General features: G+C 39.1%; 1 protein-coding gene across 1 annotated transcript in view; it reads right to left on the reverse strand.

Moving 5' to 3' along the window:
* Positions 1 to 12,797: 12,797 nt before the first annotated feature.
* Positions 12,798 to 15,554, reverse strand: part of LOC131686727 (tubulin beta chain-like) — a 120,595-nt gene continuing 117,838 nt past the window's right edge. The window contains exons 2-3 of the mRNA XM_058970659.1: positions 13,846 to 14,373; positions 12,798 to 13,789 (exon numbers count right to left, since the gene is read on the reverse strand). Coding sequence (XP_058826642.1) covers positions 12,888 to 13,789; positions 13,846 to 14,281 — 1,338 coding nt within the window. The 5' untranslated portion in view covers positions 14,282 to 14,373 and the 3' untranslated portion in view covers positions 12,798 to 12,887. The remainder of the gene's footprint in view (positions 13,790 to 13,845; positions 14,374 to 15,554) is intronic.

Here is a 15,554-nt window from a genome sequence, read left to right on the forward strand (position 1 = left end):
AAAAGTATTCATTTTGTCGAGTAGTCGTTGACAACCGGGTTGTCAAACATCAATTGAGTTATTTGATGTCAACGAAACGTGCACATATTTAATGTGTATGGATATATACAATCATACGTGGATTAATCTATATGAAATGGAAAAAACAACGTTATATTTTACGAATACTTCAAACATTGTACATCGTTTGTCATCATATTGAAAGTATGTACATTTTTACCGCACATATATGAAAGCTAAAAAGAACTACTTAGACAGTGCGAAACCTACCTTTGTTGAGTCGATAAGGTTCAACTTCGAGTTAAATTCCAATATATTTCTTTCGTTTTGTTTAAATGACTTAAAATTTGCGAATATTTTAGTCACGCTTCGATTTTCGCTTTACCATTTCAATAAAGGCATACCGTTTTAAACAACAGCCAGTACAGTTCCAGGGGCCATGTATAAATGACATAGCACTTTAGGGGGTAGAGCGGTGTAGCAAATTTGTGACGATGTGTGACGAGGGGGAATATTGTGACAAAACGGTACGAGGGGGAGGGATTGGTCGAAATTCGCTGAAGAAAAGCTACGTTATTTGTGTACGGCGTCAATGGGTTGGGTTACGATATGAGTCGAGCTAACTAGGGCTCAACATTTTCGATACGCACAAATTTTAATCTTTTATGCGTAACGAGTACCTAAATAAATCGAAATGAGCAAGAGAGTGTGCCGGTGTAAATACATTAGATATATCTGTCGGCTACTGCTATCGTATCCGCTCCGACGTTCGACCAGAGAATGAGCTTGCCCGAGCAATGCTGAAAGTTATATATCCGAGGATGACGTCATCGGCAAAATCAGTACAGCCAATCAGAGCCATGGAAAGGAGACATCACGAGCGCTTGGCAGCTGCATGCCTAGACCTGTCCCCACCCCCGGCGGTAGCAGTGATCAAATGCAGCACTCATCGCAGTTTTTTTGTCAACATGCCTGATTGCTACTGCCCGACGTTCGACGGGAGAATGAATTCGCTCGAGAAATGATATTCCTTAAATAGTCGAGGATTACGTCATTCATAGAAACAAAGCGTGCTGGGTGCTCAAATCTGTCGTACGAGACGCTATAGGCACGATGTTACTTGTCTGGAAAAAGAGCAACAACTGATTCAAACCAGAGATGCCAGGTACTTTTTTCAAATGTCTGCAATAATAATTTTAAAAGTCTGGGAAGAACAAAAAATGTCAGGAAAGCTAGTGTAACCAAAAGCCTTTATATTCAAAAATCTGCAAATATCTGCAACAAAACTAAAAAATCTGCAAATATCTGCAACAAAACTAGAAAATCTTCAAATATCTACGTCATCGAAAAAATCTGCAGCTTAAATTAAAAGACTGCGAATTTGCAGACTTGACTGCAAATCTGGCATCTCTGATTCAAACAGGCACGTGGCATATTTATTTATAACTTTTCGTGTTCGTTTGAGTCACTAAGGTGCTCTCTATCGACGGCTCTGCCGGGGATAGATTGACTGATGTATGGGAGTTTTCATGTTTTCCGAGATCTATTCATTTTTGCATGTTTTTCAATAGTGTGCTATTGAAATAAAAACACTAGCAATAAAACATAATTTCAGTAAATTCCGAATTGTTTGTTGATAACCAGACGAAAATCCGTTCATAAATAACAATGTCATCAGCGTTCAAAATAGTGACGCAAAAACGTGACATCGTTTGATTTTAGAATGACACCCTGCCCCAGATAGTGCAGTAAGACATTTTCAATGTCAAAATTCTATATATCTAAGATTTAGGAATCTTAAACCCTTAACATTATATTCCATAATAACTTTTACTTATATTAACATTGTTATTTTAATGAGGTAAGCGGTACAAGTATGTGAGTCATATCGATTGTAAATTACGTACAACACCCACACGTCACAATTACATTTGAATAAAAGCAGTGATAAGAAATGTGAAAATTCTTGGTTTTCGTTTTTAATACGCGTAGTCCTTGATTACCCGGTGCAAAACCAGTAGTAGAGTCGCTTCTACCGTAATAAGGTTGCCCTCGGTAACAAGTTTAAGTTTTGAACAATTTTTAAATTCCATGCAAATGCCAAAGTTTGCACTGACCAGCAAAACCAATCCGTCCACTGAATTGGAAGGGGAAACGTAAACTTTTTCCTTCTGATCAATGATAAGATAATCCCGCTCGAATTTAGATACCGAGCAATATCCATACCCCGAAGAAGGTCTACTTAATCTAATTTAATTTGTTCGGCATACCTACTTTGACAGGCAATCGTTTCGATCCAACTGCTCTGCCCTTGCCCTAGGTGTATATATCGATTCAATCTGATATTGCTCCGTTACCGCAACGTTCTCATCCTGAAAAGTTTTGTCAGCTGGGCTACCCGGGTTGTGATGTCAATTCGTGGTTTACTTTTTAGAACTAATTTTTCTTCTGTTTCAATTGGTGCAATTCTTGTTGGCACGATCCTCTGCGTCGTGTTACGGAGATTTAGTTCTCCCATGAGATGTTTCGTTAGCACAAATTGGATCAATCCCTTTCGCACCTGTCTGCTTTAGGCGCACTATTTTGTCAATCTACACTGGTTGACCAAGGGGGTAGAGTAATTTTTGCAACAAGCGGCCACACGCTGGCCGATTTCCACCACAAAAACTCATTCGGAAAGTTTTACCAGATGTCCGGTCAGTGCTGTATGGTTGAATGGCGGTTGGGTCGATCTAATCTTTTTTTTGTTTTCATCGTAGTTTTGCATAAATGTATTATTTTCTCCTTGGGTTCATTATTGATCTGAAGTAAATGCACAAATCCGTTAGCTTCAGTTTTGCCATTAGACAACCACAAGTTTATAATGAAAATCGAAAATGTTATGCTAGGGTTACTGTGCCCTAATTCATCTTAGCACCTCTATTCATCCTACCCATTTGAACACATTAGTTAGAGCAGTATCTGCTCTCTCTATTCAACGCATTGGCTCAAATGGTAGGACGAATAAGGGTGCGTTGTACTCGGCTTTTCGCTTCGCTCAAGCGGGAGTATTTTACATTTTCCAGGCGAGATTTTTTATTGTACTGCTTCTTAGGAACGAAGCAAAGATGTTGATACCGATTTAAGAGCATTCCAATCAGTGAAAGCCGAGTTATCCGCGAAAGAGTGTGATATCCCGACTAATGAGATGAATAAGGGCTCGTCTACCCTATTTCCACATTATCTCAGAATGAGCTAAATCCTAAAGGAGAAAGTATGTTATCTGAAGATGACAATCTTCTAACTGCCACCAGCTCCACATTTCTCGTCCTCACCTCGCAACACAAGTTTGTGCTAGCAAACTTTGTTGGAAATAAATTGGCCTAGATTAGCTTATGATTTGTTCATCTCTGGAGGACCAAACCCCATTATAGGAGGTTAAGTTTCACGAAACTGCTGTTAGTCGGGGAGTACAGTCTGTTCCGTCTGTCGGTAGGCAGTTATTTTTGAAGCCAAAGTTTTGTAAACGTTTCTATTATGTAGAGATGAAGGCCTAGTTTCGGCTGGAACGTAGTATCACAGAAAAGAAGACATTCTCCTTCAAACTGAATCTCGGGTGGAGTGGTTGTTCAAATTGAAGCATTCATAACATTATTTAAGTGTTCTTTAAAGTTCATTTAGCAGATCTACAAAATATGAAGGAAATATGCAAATTGTTTCTTCCTGTACTTGCAGCCTACTATTGGATCCCAATACTGTCTCTTGTACACAGTTTAAATAATAGATGGAAACGTAACGAAATATAAGACGTTTCGTAATTTTGCATCGATAAGTAATTAAATCCAATAATTCGTTTGCAACACCGCTCATTTCTAAGCATTAGCGTATTTTCTAGTCTGTCCCATTTAACATTTTATTATCTGTAAACCTTGTATCGTATCGAACTATGTTAATTTGTCATACGATTAACTGTTCTCAAATTTAAATTAATTCATGACTGCGTTTCCTTACAAGCAAAAGGGCAAAACTTTTAAAACTAGATTATATTTCTGAAATAAGATCGTTTCTATATGCTAATGTTATGAAATGTCTAGTTAGAATGAATGATCATCTGGCATGATTTAGTTTCCCGCACAATCGTATCTAGCGGGAAAACTCAGTATGGCGCTGTGCGGAACTCGTAGTAATAATCATCTTCTGTTATACATGTACTGTATTTTCTGGAGTGCATTGAACTTCATAACTCGTTGTGCGCCAGTCACGCTGCTGAAGCGAAACTTTAGCCAGTGGACTCCAATGGAGAAATGGTCACTAGACGGTACACGTTGCCAAAATTCATATTATTTATAGCCTACGATGCTTGGTCTCGAAAGTTCTTAGCTAAGTTGATAGTTTTCCTTCATGTAACGTTTAAAAAAACATCTTCCGTTCATCTACTGGTGTGATTGAGCGTTTCTCATATAAGAAAACTACGTTGTAGGTCATAGGGGGCTGGACCCACCCTGTTAAAAAATGCGGACGAACATGGTCAGGCGATTTAAAAAGTTTGACATTTGACTCAACTCGCCTGTGCTAATTGCCCCTAGGAAAAAATGCAATTTGCGAATGCGATTTAAATGCAATTTCAATACTTAGACAAATTTACTGGCGGCTGAAATTGACTTGGTTGTTTCTCGCGTTTTTCAAACACGGCGGTTCATGTTTGGATTAAGCTTAAAATTGTTTTTTGGACAATTCGTGTGTCCTCACCTGTACTTTGTTTGTCTAGTGCACTTCATTTAGCCAACGAATGTGGGAAATTGTGGAATCGTGTGTAAGTATAGCAGAACAAGATCTCTGACCTAAAGTTTTAATGAACGTCAGATTGTGATAAGTTTTGGTGTGCGATACCACTTTCACCATTGATTTTTCCTATAATTTGGTGGTGATTACCTAGTATACTGGTAAGTATATGCGAGTAGATAATGAATCCGAAAATAAGTATTATTTGTAATTTTCATGTTAGGCAATTAAGCGCGATTAAATGGCGCGTTCCGTTGGCGATTTGGAGGCGGTTTAAGGGCGGGTTGGGCGACAAAAAAATGACGGCGGCAAATCGCCCAAATGTTGCATTTGAAATAGCCCCCTAATTGCCAGCAATTTGCTGACAAATTGAGGGGCAATTAGCGCATTCGAGTTGGCAAATAGCCCCCCGTTAGCCAGCAAATTGCCCTTTTTGACTGGGCAATGGCAAAGGCATGTCATCCTGATGAAATATATTTTATTTTTTATTTAGAAAATTTAATTTCGTATTTTAAAAATATTTTTCCTAACAAGGTTCATATGTAGATAGAGTCGATACAGAATACAAGATCAGGTTCTTTGCTAGTGGTATTTTTATACTCGATTCGCTTATTTGAAGAGGCACGTTTGCGATAGCTTTAAGGTACCATTTTTTACATTTTAAATTTCTTAAAAATAGGGGATAACACCTTGATATATTTTTATATGATAAAACCAAGGATTTTATTTCGACTAACATTTAGGCACATTTTATTTTTTTACTTTTTAACGACATTGAATTAACTAGAGTTTACTGAGTAGGGAAAGTTATGAAAATTTTAGAGCTATAGTATTCAAGTGAGAGCAAGGATGTGAAATATACAGATCGGGAAATTAAAAGATGGGTGGGTAATGTCGGAGACATAACCGAAGTGAAGTAGAATACGCTTTAGGATGTTAATGCGAATACTACAATTTTGACTATATTCTGATAGGTTATATTAAAACCAGCCATTTCGTTATTTCTAATGGAAATACCGAAATATCGGTACACGTACATCGAAACCTAAAATATTCCAACATATTTATCCGCATATGGTAACCCTGCAAAGAGCATTAAATGAGAGTGAATCAATCAATTATATTTGTTAAATTCTCTTAATTGATGTTCTATAGCTAAACTATGATCATATTTCCTTAGGAGGCGCGTTTACCCCATGTTTTCATAAATAATAATAAGCTCGAACCTTAACCAAGCAGGTATCTTAGAGTGGAGTTTTCACAATAATGGAGCTTTTCATTTATGTAGTCGCGATATTCGCAAACAAAATAAGTAAAAAGCACATTGCGTCATTTAGCCGCACACAAAATAAGCCGGGCTTAATGTGGATACAATTAATCTGTTTTCCGGACCGTTATTTAACTGAGTTTATAACATGATGATACGTAAAACTTTTTCTCAGTTTGCTCCGAGGACCAAGTATTTTAAATTTCCCCTGGTAGTGCAAAAATGCTCTATAAACTTGTAAATAAACTTTCCGAAGTAACTCGTATCAAATCATGAACAGAAAATCATATTATCAGTATCCAATAAGCCAACACCATCTCCTTTACACAACGAAACAATCAGTATGCATTACGGCTTGCCGGAGGAAACAAACACACAGATAAATTCACCACGGTGCACACTGGAACGCGCGTCGGGGTGAATTTATCTGTACAAGCGCCTGACGCCACATATAATTTAAAGAACAACAGAGCGCGGTTCTCGCACCAAACCACCCCATCGCCATTTATCCATTTATTCAGCTCCGAAAAAAATAAGTGTTGTGTGCAAGACACGACCACGATGACATTAAAAATGCAGCCAGTTTTATGAGCAAGCAATATTATCCGTGGCCAAATTAAAACCCGTTAATTCCATCGACTGTTTCAGAACTACACACAGGCATGCTATTCTTCACTAAAGATAATTGTTGAATTTTTAAGTTAAAATCGATAACCTATAGTGTGATAAATTCAAGTTTTAAAAAAATTTGTTTCAAATCCATGAAATGGGAACATAAGTTAATGTTGCTCACAAACAAAACCTTACATCTATCATTAAAAACCTGCTATCAAATCAAATATCTGCAAGCACGATAGAAAAATAACTGGTCATAAATCAAATTATTCGTAAACGAAGAAAGTATAACATATGTATCTTATATACTCGGTGGTATAATTAACATTAACTCTGAAATGTTTTATATTTGGGGTCCTAAAAAGAACGATTTTAAGGGAATCATTCAAATTAACTATTTTGTATGTGGGGTCTTGAAAAGGACTATTTGTGGGATACACAAACACGCGTGCTATGGAATTAAAAATACTAAACTAGCTAAGGGCTTTTGGTTTAACAAAAATAACATGCAGAATGGAACAATTAGTCAGCTGCAAAAAAAAGGTTTGCCATCTCTTCCAGCCGCACGTTACTTACATCGGATAAATATTTCGAAATGAAAAGAAACAACCTTTCTCTTCAGCATCTAATATGAAATACTGATAACTTGAAACGTGACATCGGCTTTTATCACTTTCGCACTGATGATGGAAGGACTGCCTTCATGCAGAATAACGAAAAAATATTTGCGGATTCTTTTTGGTACGGCTTTCGCTAGCTGGCAGTGTTGCCACATCCCCCAATTTTCTGAAACATTGCAGAATTTTGGATTATGTTTCCGAAAGACTATTTTTAATAAATCACAGGTTTTCGCTAATTTCAATCTGGAAATGTACTTTAAGTAGCTGCAACATTTTTGTATTGTTTCGGAAGGATAAATTTAAACAAATAACAGATTTTTGCAAATTTCAGATTGTCAATATACGCGCAAGCAACAAATAACGAATATAAACTGCGCAATTAGATTATCGCTATCAATGATTGGAAATATTCCAATTTGTTCTTTATTGTTTGTTATTGTTATAGCACTTAAAAGGGCTTCTAATTTATGGAACAATTCTCGACAAACATATGATTACGGCCTAAAAGCCAACTGTCAAAATCCACTTTGAATGGAAATTCCGGACAAACCGTTACACGCCAATCACAAATGTTGGTAGTAAACGAAAGAGAAAAGTTTTCTCTTCCATAAACTGTTGTGAACTGTTTTCAACTAGTAACGGTTTGTCTGGAATTTCCATTCAAAGTGGATTTTGACAGTTGGCTTTTAGACCGTAATCATATGTTTGTCGAGAATTGGTCAGTTTAAACTGAGGTTGGCCAACTCTTCCAGCCGCGCGCTATTTACATCAGATCACCCCCAGCGGTAGCAGTGATCAAATGCAGCACTCATTGCAGCGCATTGTCAACATGCATGATTGCTACTGCTGTTCTTTACGGCCCGACATTTGACGGGAGAATGAAGTCGCTCGAGAAATGATATTCTTTAAATAGTCGATGATGACGTCATTCATAGAAGCGTAGTGTGCTGGGTGCTCAAATCTGTCGTACGAGACGCTATAGGCACGATGTTACTTGTCTGGCAAAAGAGCAACAACTGATTCAAACAGGCACGCGGCACATTTATTTATAACTTTTCGTGTTCGTTTGAATTGCTAACCTGCTCCCTATTGAGGGGATAGATTGACTGATGTATGGGAGTGTTCACCTTTTTCAGATCTGTTCGGGACCCCTATATTGAAACGTTAGAAGTATTCTACTTCAAAAGTGGCAGGGTTATTGAAAGCAGGCTTCAAATAATACTGACTAATCTTTTGTCTTCTGCTGGTAGAAGTTGAGCTTAGGCAGCATTACTACGAATCGCTCAAGTCTACCACCATATTCTCAACGGCAAAGACAGACTTTGCCCTTTTTACCGTGAGAGCCGAAATATAGTTTAGGAGTTTTAGCAGAAAGATTGCTGTTGAAGCAATTAATTATAAACTGAGTGAACAATTTTATAGCCATTTTGAAACTAGGAAGAACTAGACATTGAATTGATTGAATTTTATTAGGAGTGGGGGAGGTTAATTAGAGCTATCTTTATAAGTTGTAGTACAGTTAAGCATTTCTTAGAGAGATTCTGTAACAACTAAAACTAGAAAAGATAGGGAGAGGGGCATATATGTTTCTGAAAGATATTGAGAGGGGAGTGTTGAGGGGTATCAGACAGGAGAGAGAGAGAGTGGAAAAAGATGGTAGGGGGAGAACATATTAACTTTTAGGCATCGGGAGGTCAACGGCATGGATTACAGACTCGGACGGCCTTCGTCAGGAAGCATTATGTGCTGGGGTACCGGGTGGTCCTCCTTGAGCCGGCAGGGGTTTCCTCCAAACAATTTCGTTGTAAGGCTCTGAAATGGATCGATAACACAACGAGTTGCGCGTGTGACGTTTTTGCTGTGGGTCCCGTATTTGTTAATTCTATCGATTGAGATTTTTCGTACCACCTTGAAGTCACATCAGACCCTCGTTGGTGTACGGAAGAGGCTGACGAGGGCACTTCTGAGAATGATAAGAAAAATAATAGAGACAGTTAAATCTGAATACTGATGGTTTTTAGGAAGGTGTATACGAGGGACATATAGAGAAGATCGCGGCCTGCCAGTACATCTCGAACCGGGACATTGGGTGATCTTCTTGGTCCCGAAAGGAATCTAATAGTTGAGATCTGGCAGAACTGTACTCGGCGCATGCCCTGACAATATGTTCGATATCGTGATAATCGTTGCTACAAGTGCAGATACTGCTATTCGCGAGCCCATTACGTCGCAGATGAGCGTGTAGTGATTGGACATGAACTGAGACATCACACGATTGAAATCCCGACCTACATCCATTCCTTTGAACCAAGGTTTCGTTGATACTCTCGGAAAGATAGAATGTAGCCACCGTCCTAACTCTCCATTGTTCCAAGATGTCTGCCAACTTTCTAGCGTCCTCTGACGAGAGATATTGAAAAATTTGTTGAAGCACCTTCTAAAGCGCCCGTCTTAGCTAAAGAGTCCGCCTCTTCATTAGGTAGACGAATCTTATCAAAGAGGAGGTGGTTGGGTATAGCAAACCCGGCGAAGGTCACCCGATAGGAGTATGAGTTTATATACATCCTCTTTCTGTTAGTTGCTACTGATGCTGAATGCAAACGTTTGCACTCCAGTATCTTCAATGGCTGAAGCATAGGGTATTTAAACAGTCACCCCATGTGCCAACAGATCCGCGCAATTCAAGCTCCAATCGGAGACGACCCCACAGACTTCAACCTGGTTAGCTGGTACATATACGATGTACTTCGTAAAATGCCTGTAGCTAGCAATATCATTTGCCTGATTTAACCTATTCACCGTCACCCGAAGCCTGTCAGGGCGAATTTTCGATATTTCTGTAACGGCCGATTCTATTTGATATACATCGTTCCGTCAGAACTTGAGAAATCTGGATCAATTAATTCAAACACTTTTTGTCTTTGGCTCGGAAGAAGATCACGAAGTGTCCGGTGAACGAGTTTAGATATACCTTAAGCCGGGGAGCCGATTTTGTTTTGATGTCCATCTCACCTTGAGGTGAACCATTGTCAGGGGGGAAACTATTCTTGCACGGGATTATTGTCCAGTGCACTTTTGAAGGAAAACAAGGAAAGAGGAACGCAAAATAATTGCGGTACTTATCTTGGATAACGGCATCCAGGCAGCTAACAAGAACAGAAACACTACTACTGCATTGATGGTCGCCTAATGGTTAACATTCACACACAAAAGAATACAAAACTTCAAAACCTCGAAGAGGCAGAGAATGCACAAGATAACCTTGAAAACGGATTAGCACTATTCTTTATCGCTATACACTGCACGAACTAGAAATTGTCACTAGTGGTTCTGTTCGCACTATCTCTTTTGCTACCGTATAGCGATCATTTGTTTGACATTTATATACCAAATGTTCCGTACAGCGACAACAGAGACAAGCCTAGTCTAGTGTTTTGGCTCTACTGTAGATAGTGATGAATAATTGGAAAAATCACACCATCATTGAATAAAAACCTATGAGTGATTTCACGAGAAAGCGCCCGATCCTAAAATATGACCATAGCTCTTTGCAATTGTGTTCGGTTTATGAATCTTCATAATTTATTCTGGCAATTAGAACGCTTTGACACAAAAGCTATTTTTCATAAAGGCGGAAAAGTTTTTGCATGCATTACCACAGACTAACAGACATAACACTTGTCGTATTCATGGCCGAAGTATTTTTCACTTCAATGCGCCTTCACCTATCAATAGTTCTTTACAGACTGAATTGGATTCGCACTTCAATCGGTTTCCCTGCCGCAAAATACATCCACACACTCGCTTACGTGTGGTCGATGTCTGTTGTCATTGCATGACACGCTGCAACGCACACAGCTGTATCCATTACTCTTGTATTTCTGTCGACCAGTCAATCCCTCTTCTTCTCCTAAGAGAAGAGAAGACAATCGCGTAGCCAATTTGATCCAGTCCTAACCTCAATATTGAACCAGCTTCTGATTGGTCGTTTTGCCAGTCAAGAGCGTTCATAATATTTTCAAACGGGATGATAAACAGTGCTGCTGAGTTTATTTTGGCTACATTTCATATACATGAACATTTCATGCAAATTGAATGAATACCCTGAATGACGATATAACTACGTGTATTGTTAAGAGAGACACTTAAAATTCAATTTTTAAATGCAGCTAGTATTGTGAATTCTTGACTGAGGGTCGATATTTGAGGTACAGCAATTGTGAAAATCATGCAAATGAAATCTGGCAACGATGGATGTTTGTTGTCTTTGGAATTACGACAGGGCCTGGTAGATAAAATTAAGAAGAGCAAGAAGCCTGTTGTCGTCTCTTCTCTTAGTTCTTCTCACAAGGCATATATAGTGAAACTCACACATGACTGCGTGAATGTTCTTACTCTGTTGCATTCACATTCGTACCGATATACTTGATTCATTAAGGTGGAATGTATACTTTTTACTCACATATTCTAATATTGGAATGATATTTCTTATAATTTTCCATTTTGGATAAGTTATTTCTCTTCCAACAATATCTTAACACTACAACACTATGAGGGAATTCCCTCCAAAAACATCGATCACTCAATTTTCGCTGAACAATAGCTCCACCTTTTATTCACGGTCCCAAACACTCATTTGCTGATGGTCTACCCCTCAGGTTTGGGAACAATTTTTCACTAGTGGTCTATCCCCCAAATGCTTGTTCATATGTCAGTGGCACCATAATTTCAAATGGGGCCACAATCCCAACTACAAATATATTTAAAATGAGAGTTAAAGCGGGCGAAGCATTGTTTTCGAGTATTATGTCTAATAGTCTGTGGCATTACCTTCAAAAGATTTTGTTCGTTTACTATATTTGCTATAGCAAAACTATCCGACGATAAGTTAAAGCGAATAAATAGTTCTCTCCAAATAATATACACTTAAAAAAGCTGTTACATTTTTCAGAAAGCACAAAAAATTATGTTAAAAAATTAAAACATTTTTTGAAGTAGAATGCTTCTAACGAAGACTAGGAACCACAATTCAATAATTTCTGCTGGGATAATTTCCCAGTCTTTGAAGGCGTCTTACTTTCGCTGTACTGAATGGAAGCACTAGTGTTTTGCGCAATCTGATCGAAAATATGTGCTTCTATTGAATTCCGTGTAAGGCACGATTACTATATTTAACTGAAATGATGACCGCCGTCTTTCGATCTGTACTGTAAAAATCGAGAGAATAAATAAAGAGAATCTCTCATTGTTACATATGACGTTTTAAAGAAAACAAGCTCTAGATTTTATGTCGTCTTATCAGTCGACTTCGAGGTCTTTATGAGCGTATGCATGTTAATGGAAAATCTCACCGGTCGAAACGTCACATAGTGTGCAGTGAGATTTGTCATTTCACGTCACGCGCAGTGCAGGTTAGGGCTGGAAGTCAACCTACATTAGTCGAATGTGTTTGACCAACGTGTCCAACGTTGCTTACGTGGCGTTGCTGCCAAGCTGGTGTAAAAAACCACATTAAATAAATAAAACAAGAACACTTCTTTATAATAGCCATATTGCTTGATCGTGTAACAATACGATTATTTTCAACTCATATTATAGAACAAATATAGACAATTTCAACCATTTCATTCGTCACCTCCCTCTTCTTCCTCATCAAACTCTCCTTCCTCGTCGGCGGTTGCCTCCTGGTACTGCTGGTACTCGGAAACCAAATCGTTCATGTTACTTTCCGCTTCCGTGAACTCCATTTCATCCATTCCCTCGCCAGTGTACCAATGTAAGAAAGCCTTTCTCCGGAACATTGCCGTAAATTGTTCAGCGATTCGTTTAAAGATCTCCTGAATCGCTGTCGAGTTACCGATGAATGTCGATGACATCTTTAGACCGCGTGGTGGAATATCGCATACTGCCGTCTTTACATTGTTCGGAATCCACTCCACAAAGTAGCTACTGTTTTTGCTTTGAACGTTCAACATTTGTTCGTCGACTTCCTTCATCGACATGCGACCGCGAAAAATCGCCGCAACAGTGAGATAACGTCCATGTCGGGGATCACATGCAACCATCATGTTCTTAGCGTCGAACATCTGCTGCGTAAGCTCGGGTACGGTGAGAGCCCGATACTGTTGAGATCCTCGAGAAGTTAGCGGTGCGAACCCAGTCATAAAGAAGTGTAACCTCGGAAAGGGAACCATGTTCACTGCCAATTTCCGAAGATCCGCGTTTAGCTGACCAGGGAAGCGAAGGCAGGTGGTAACACCGGACATGGTGGCCGAAACCAAATGGTTCAAATCTCCGTAGGTTGGGGTGGTGAGCTTCAGCGTTCGAAAGCAGATATCGTACAAGGCTTCGTTATCAATACAGTATGATTCGTCTGTATTTTCCACCAGCTGGTGCACGCTAAGGGTAGCGTTGTATGGCTCTACGACCGTGTCGGAAACTTTCGGCGATGGAACGACTGAGAATGTGTTCATGATGCGATCTGGGTATTCCTCTCGAATTTTCGAGATCAGAAGCGTTCCCATGCCTACAAAATCAAACAATGAAAATGAAAATTTAAACAAATATAAAAAAACTCCTTACCTGATCCAGTCCCACCACCGAGCGAGTGTGTAAGCTGAAACCCTTGGAGGCAATCGCAACCCTCAGATTCTTTACGAACCACATCTAGTACCGAATCCACCAGTTCGGCGCCTTCAGTGTAGTGCCCCTTGGCCCAGTTGTTTCCTGCTCCCGACTGTCCAAAAATGAAATTGTCCGGTCGAAACAGTTGCCCGAATGGTCCAGCCCGTACGGAATCCATTGTACCCGGTTCCAGGTCAACAAGAACGGCCCGGGGAACGTATTTTCCGCCGGTCGCTTCGTTGTAGTATACGTTAATCCGTTCTAGTTGCAAATCGCTATCTCCGCAATATGCACCGGTTGCATCTATTCCATGTTCGTCGGATATCACTTCCCAAAATTTTGCTCCTATTTGATTGCCGCACTGGCCGGCTTGAATGTGAACTATTTCACGCATCTTCGAACTTTCTGATCTTCAGATTTCCGAACTGTTTCTGCTGCTCGTTCAGTTTCTGATGGATATGAGAAGCAAATTACAACCGTGTCCGCCTAGATGGGTAGTGAAAATCAATGAGAATATTTTCAGTCTGATAGTCAAGGATACGATTTTTTAAAGGCACACTGCGATTGATTCTGTTTTCAGTCACTCTGGGGATAATGAATACGCATGGCAAATATGGTACCGCCTAGTTAAACTCATTCCGGAACCGGTTCGGATTTCTGAATGGAGTCAGTATGGTTTCCAACTCAAACCCCGATTCCGACTCAATCGGTTTCAGCATCGGTTGTTGGATTTGAGCTGGAAACCTTACTGGTTCCATTCAGGATTCCGAATCAAATTCCGAATGGTTTGAGCGGGAGGCAGTTGGCAATCATTTACATTGATGATGCCTCTGCATGAGCATTTATGTCTTCACTAAAGTTGTTTGTTATGGATCTCAGCAATTTTGCAGAAGACAAGTCTCTGAATAAATTTGTTTGAAGTGTTAATTCTCCATAATCACGTTTAGGAGAATTCATCGTAGAAACTAACACTCAAAGTAAACGGTTTCGGAGCTATGAGATCGTGGTCGTAAAAACCTCTAATTGAACATTAGTTTCACTTCTCTCCACTATAAAGGTGCATAAGTTGAAAACGTCGCTTTTTTATTTATTATTTTCTCTCCATTCACAATCCCTCTGCTGGATATTTTTTTAAAATGGCTTTATAAAAAAATATTCAAATTATCATAACAACTGATACCGAGACAAACGGAAAATGTCTTTGTTCACCATTTTCCTTATAGGTATAATCCGAAAAACACCGCATACTGCAGTAGTTTTTATTTTGAAGTGTAATAAATTCGTCTTTCGTGTAATAAATTATCATTCCGATAACACGCACAATTAGGAATAATGAATGCATTTAGTGTTGCAAGTTGCAAGAATAGTCTTCATCATCAACACAATTTAAAAATCTATCGATTTCGACACATTGATGTTTTTCATTATTATGCATACTTTCCTTACTTAGACTAGCACACAATTCTAATTGCTCTTCAAAACTCCTAACGGCAAACTGTCTCCTGTATTGTGCGCTACCATAATGGGTTGGTGGAAAGATGAAAGAACAAACCGATGAATAGAGGGAAACTCGTTGCATACTCTAAGCTTCTCGGAATTAATGGGAAATGTTTTCCTAAAAGCCCGGACCAGCTAGAATATATCCTCTGCGGGTGATTCAGATTTAC

Source organism: Topomyia yanbarensis, chromosome 3 (genome assembly GCF_030247195.1).
Source record: "Topomyia yanbarensis strain Yona2022 chromosome 3, ASM3024719v1, whole genome shotgun sequence".
Lineage (NCBI taxonomy): Eukaryota > Metazoa > Arthropoda > Insecta > Diptera > Culicidae > Topomyia > Topomyia yanbarensis.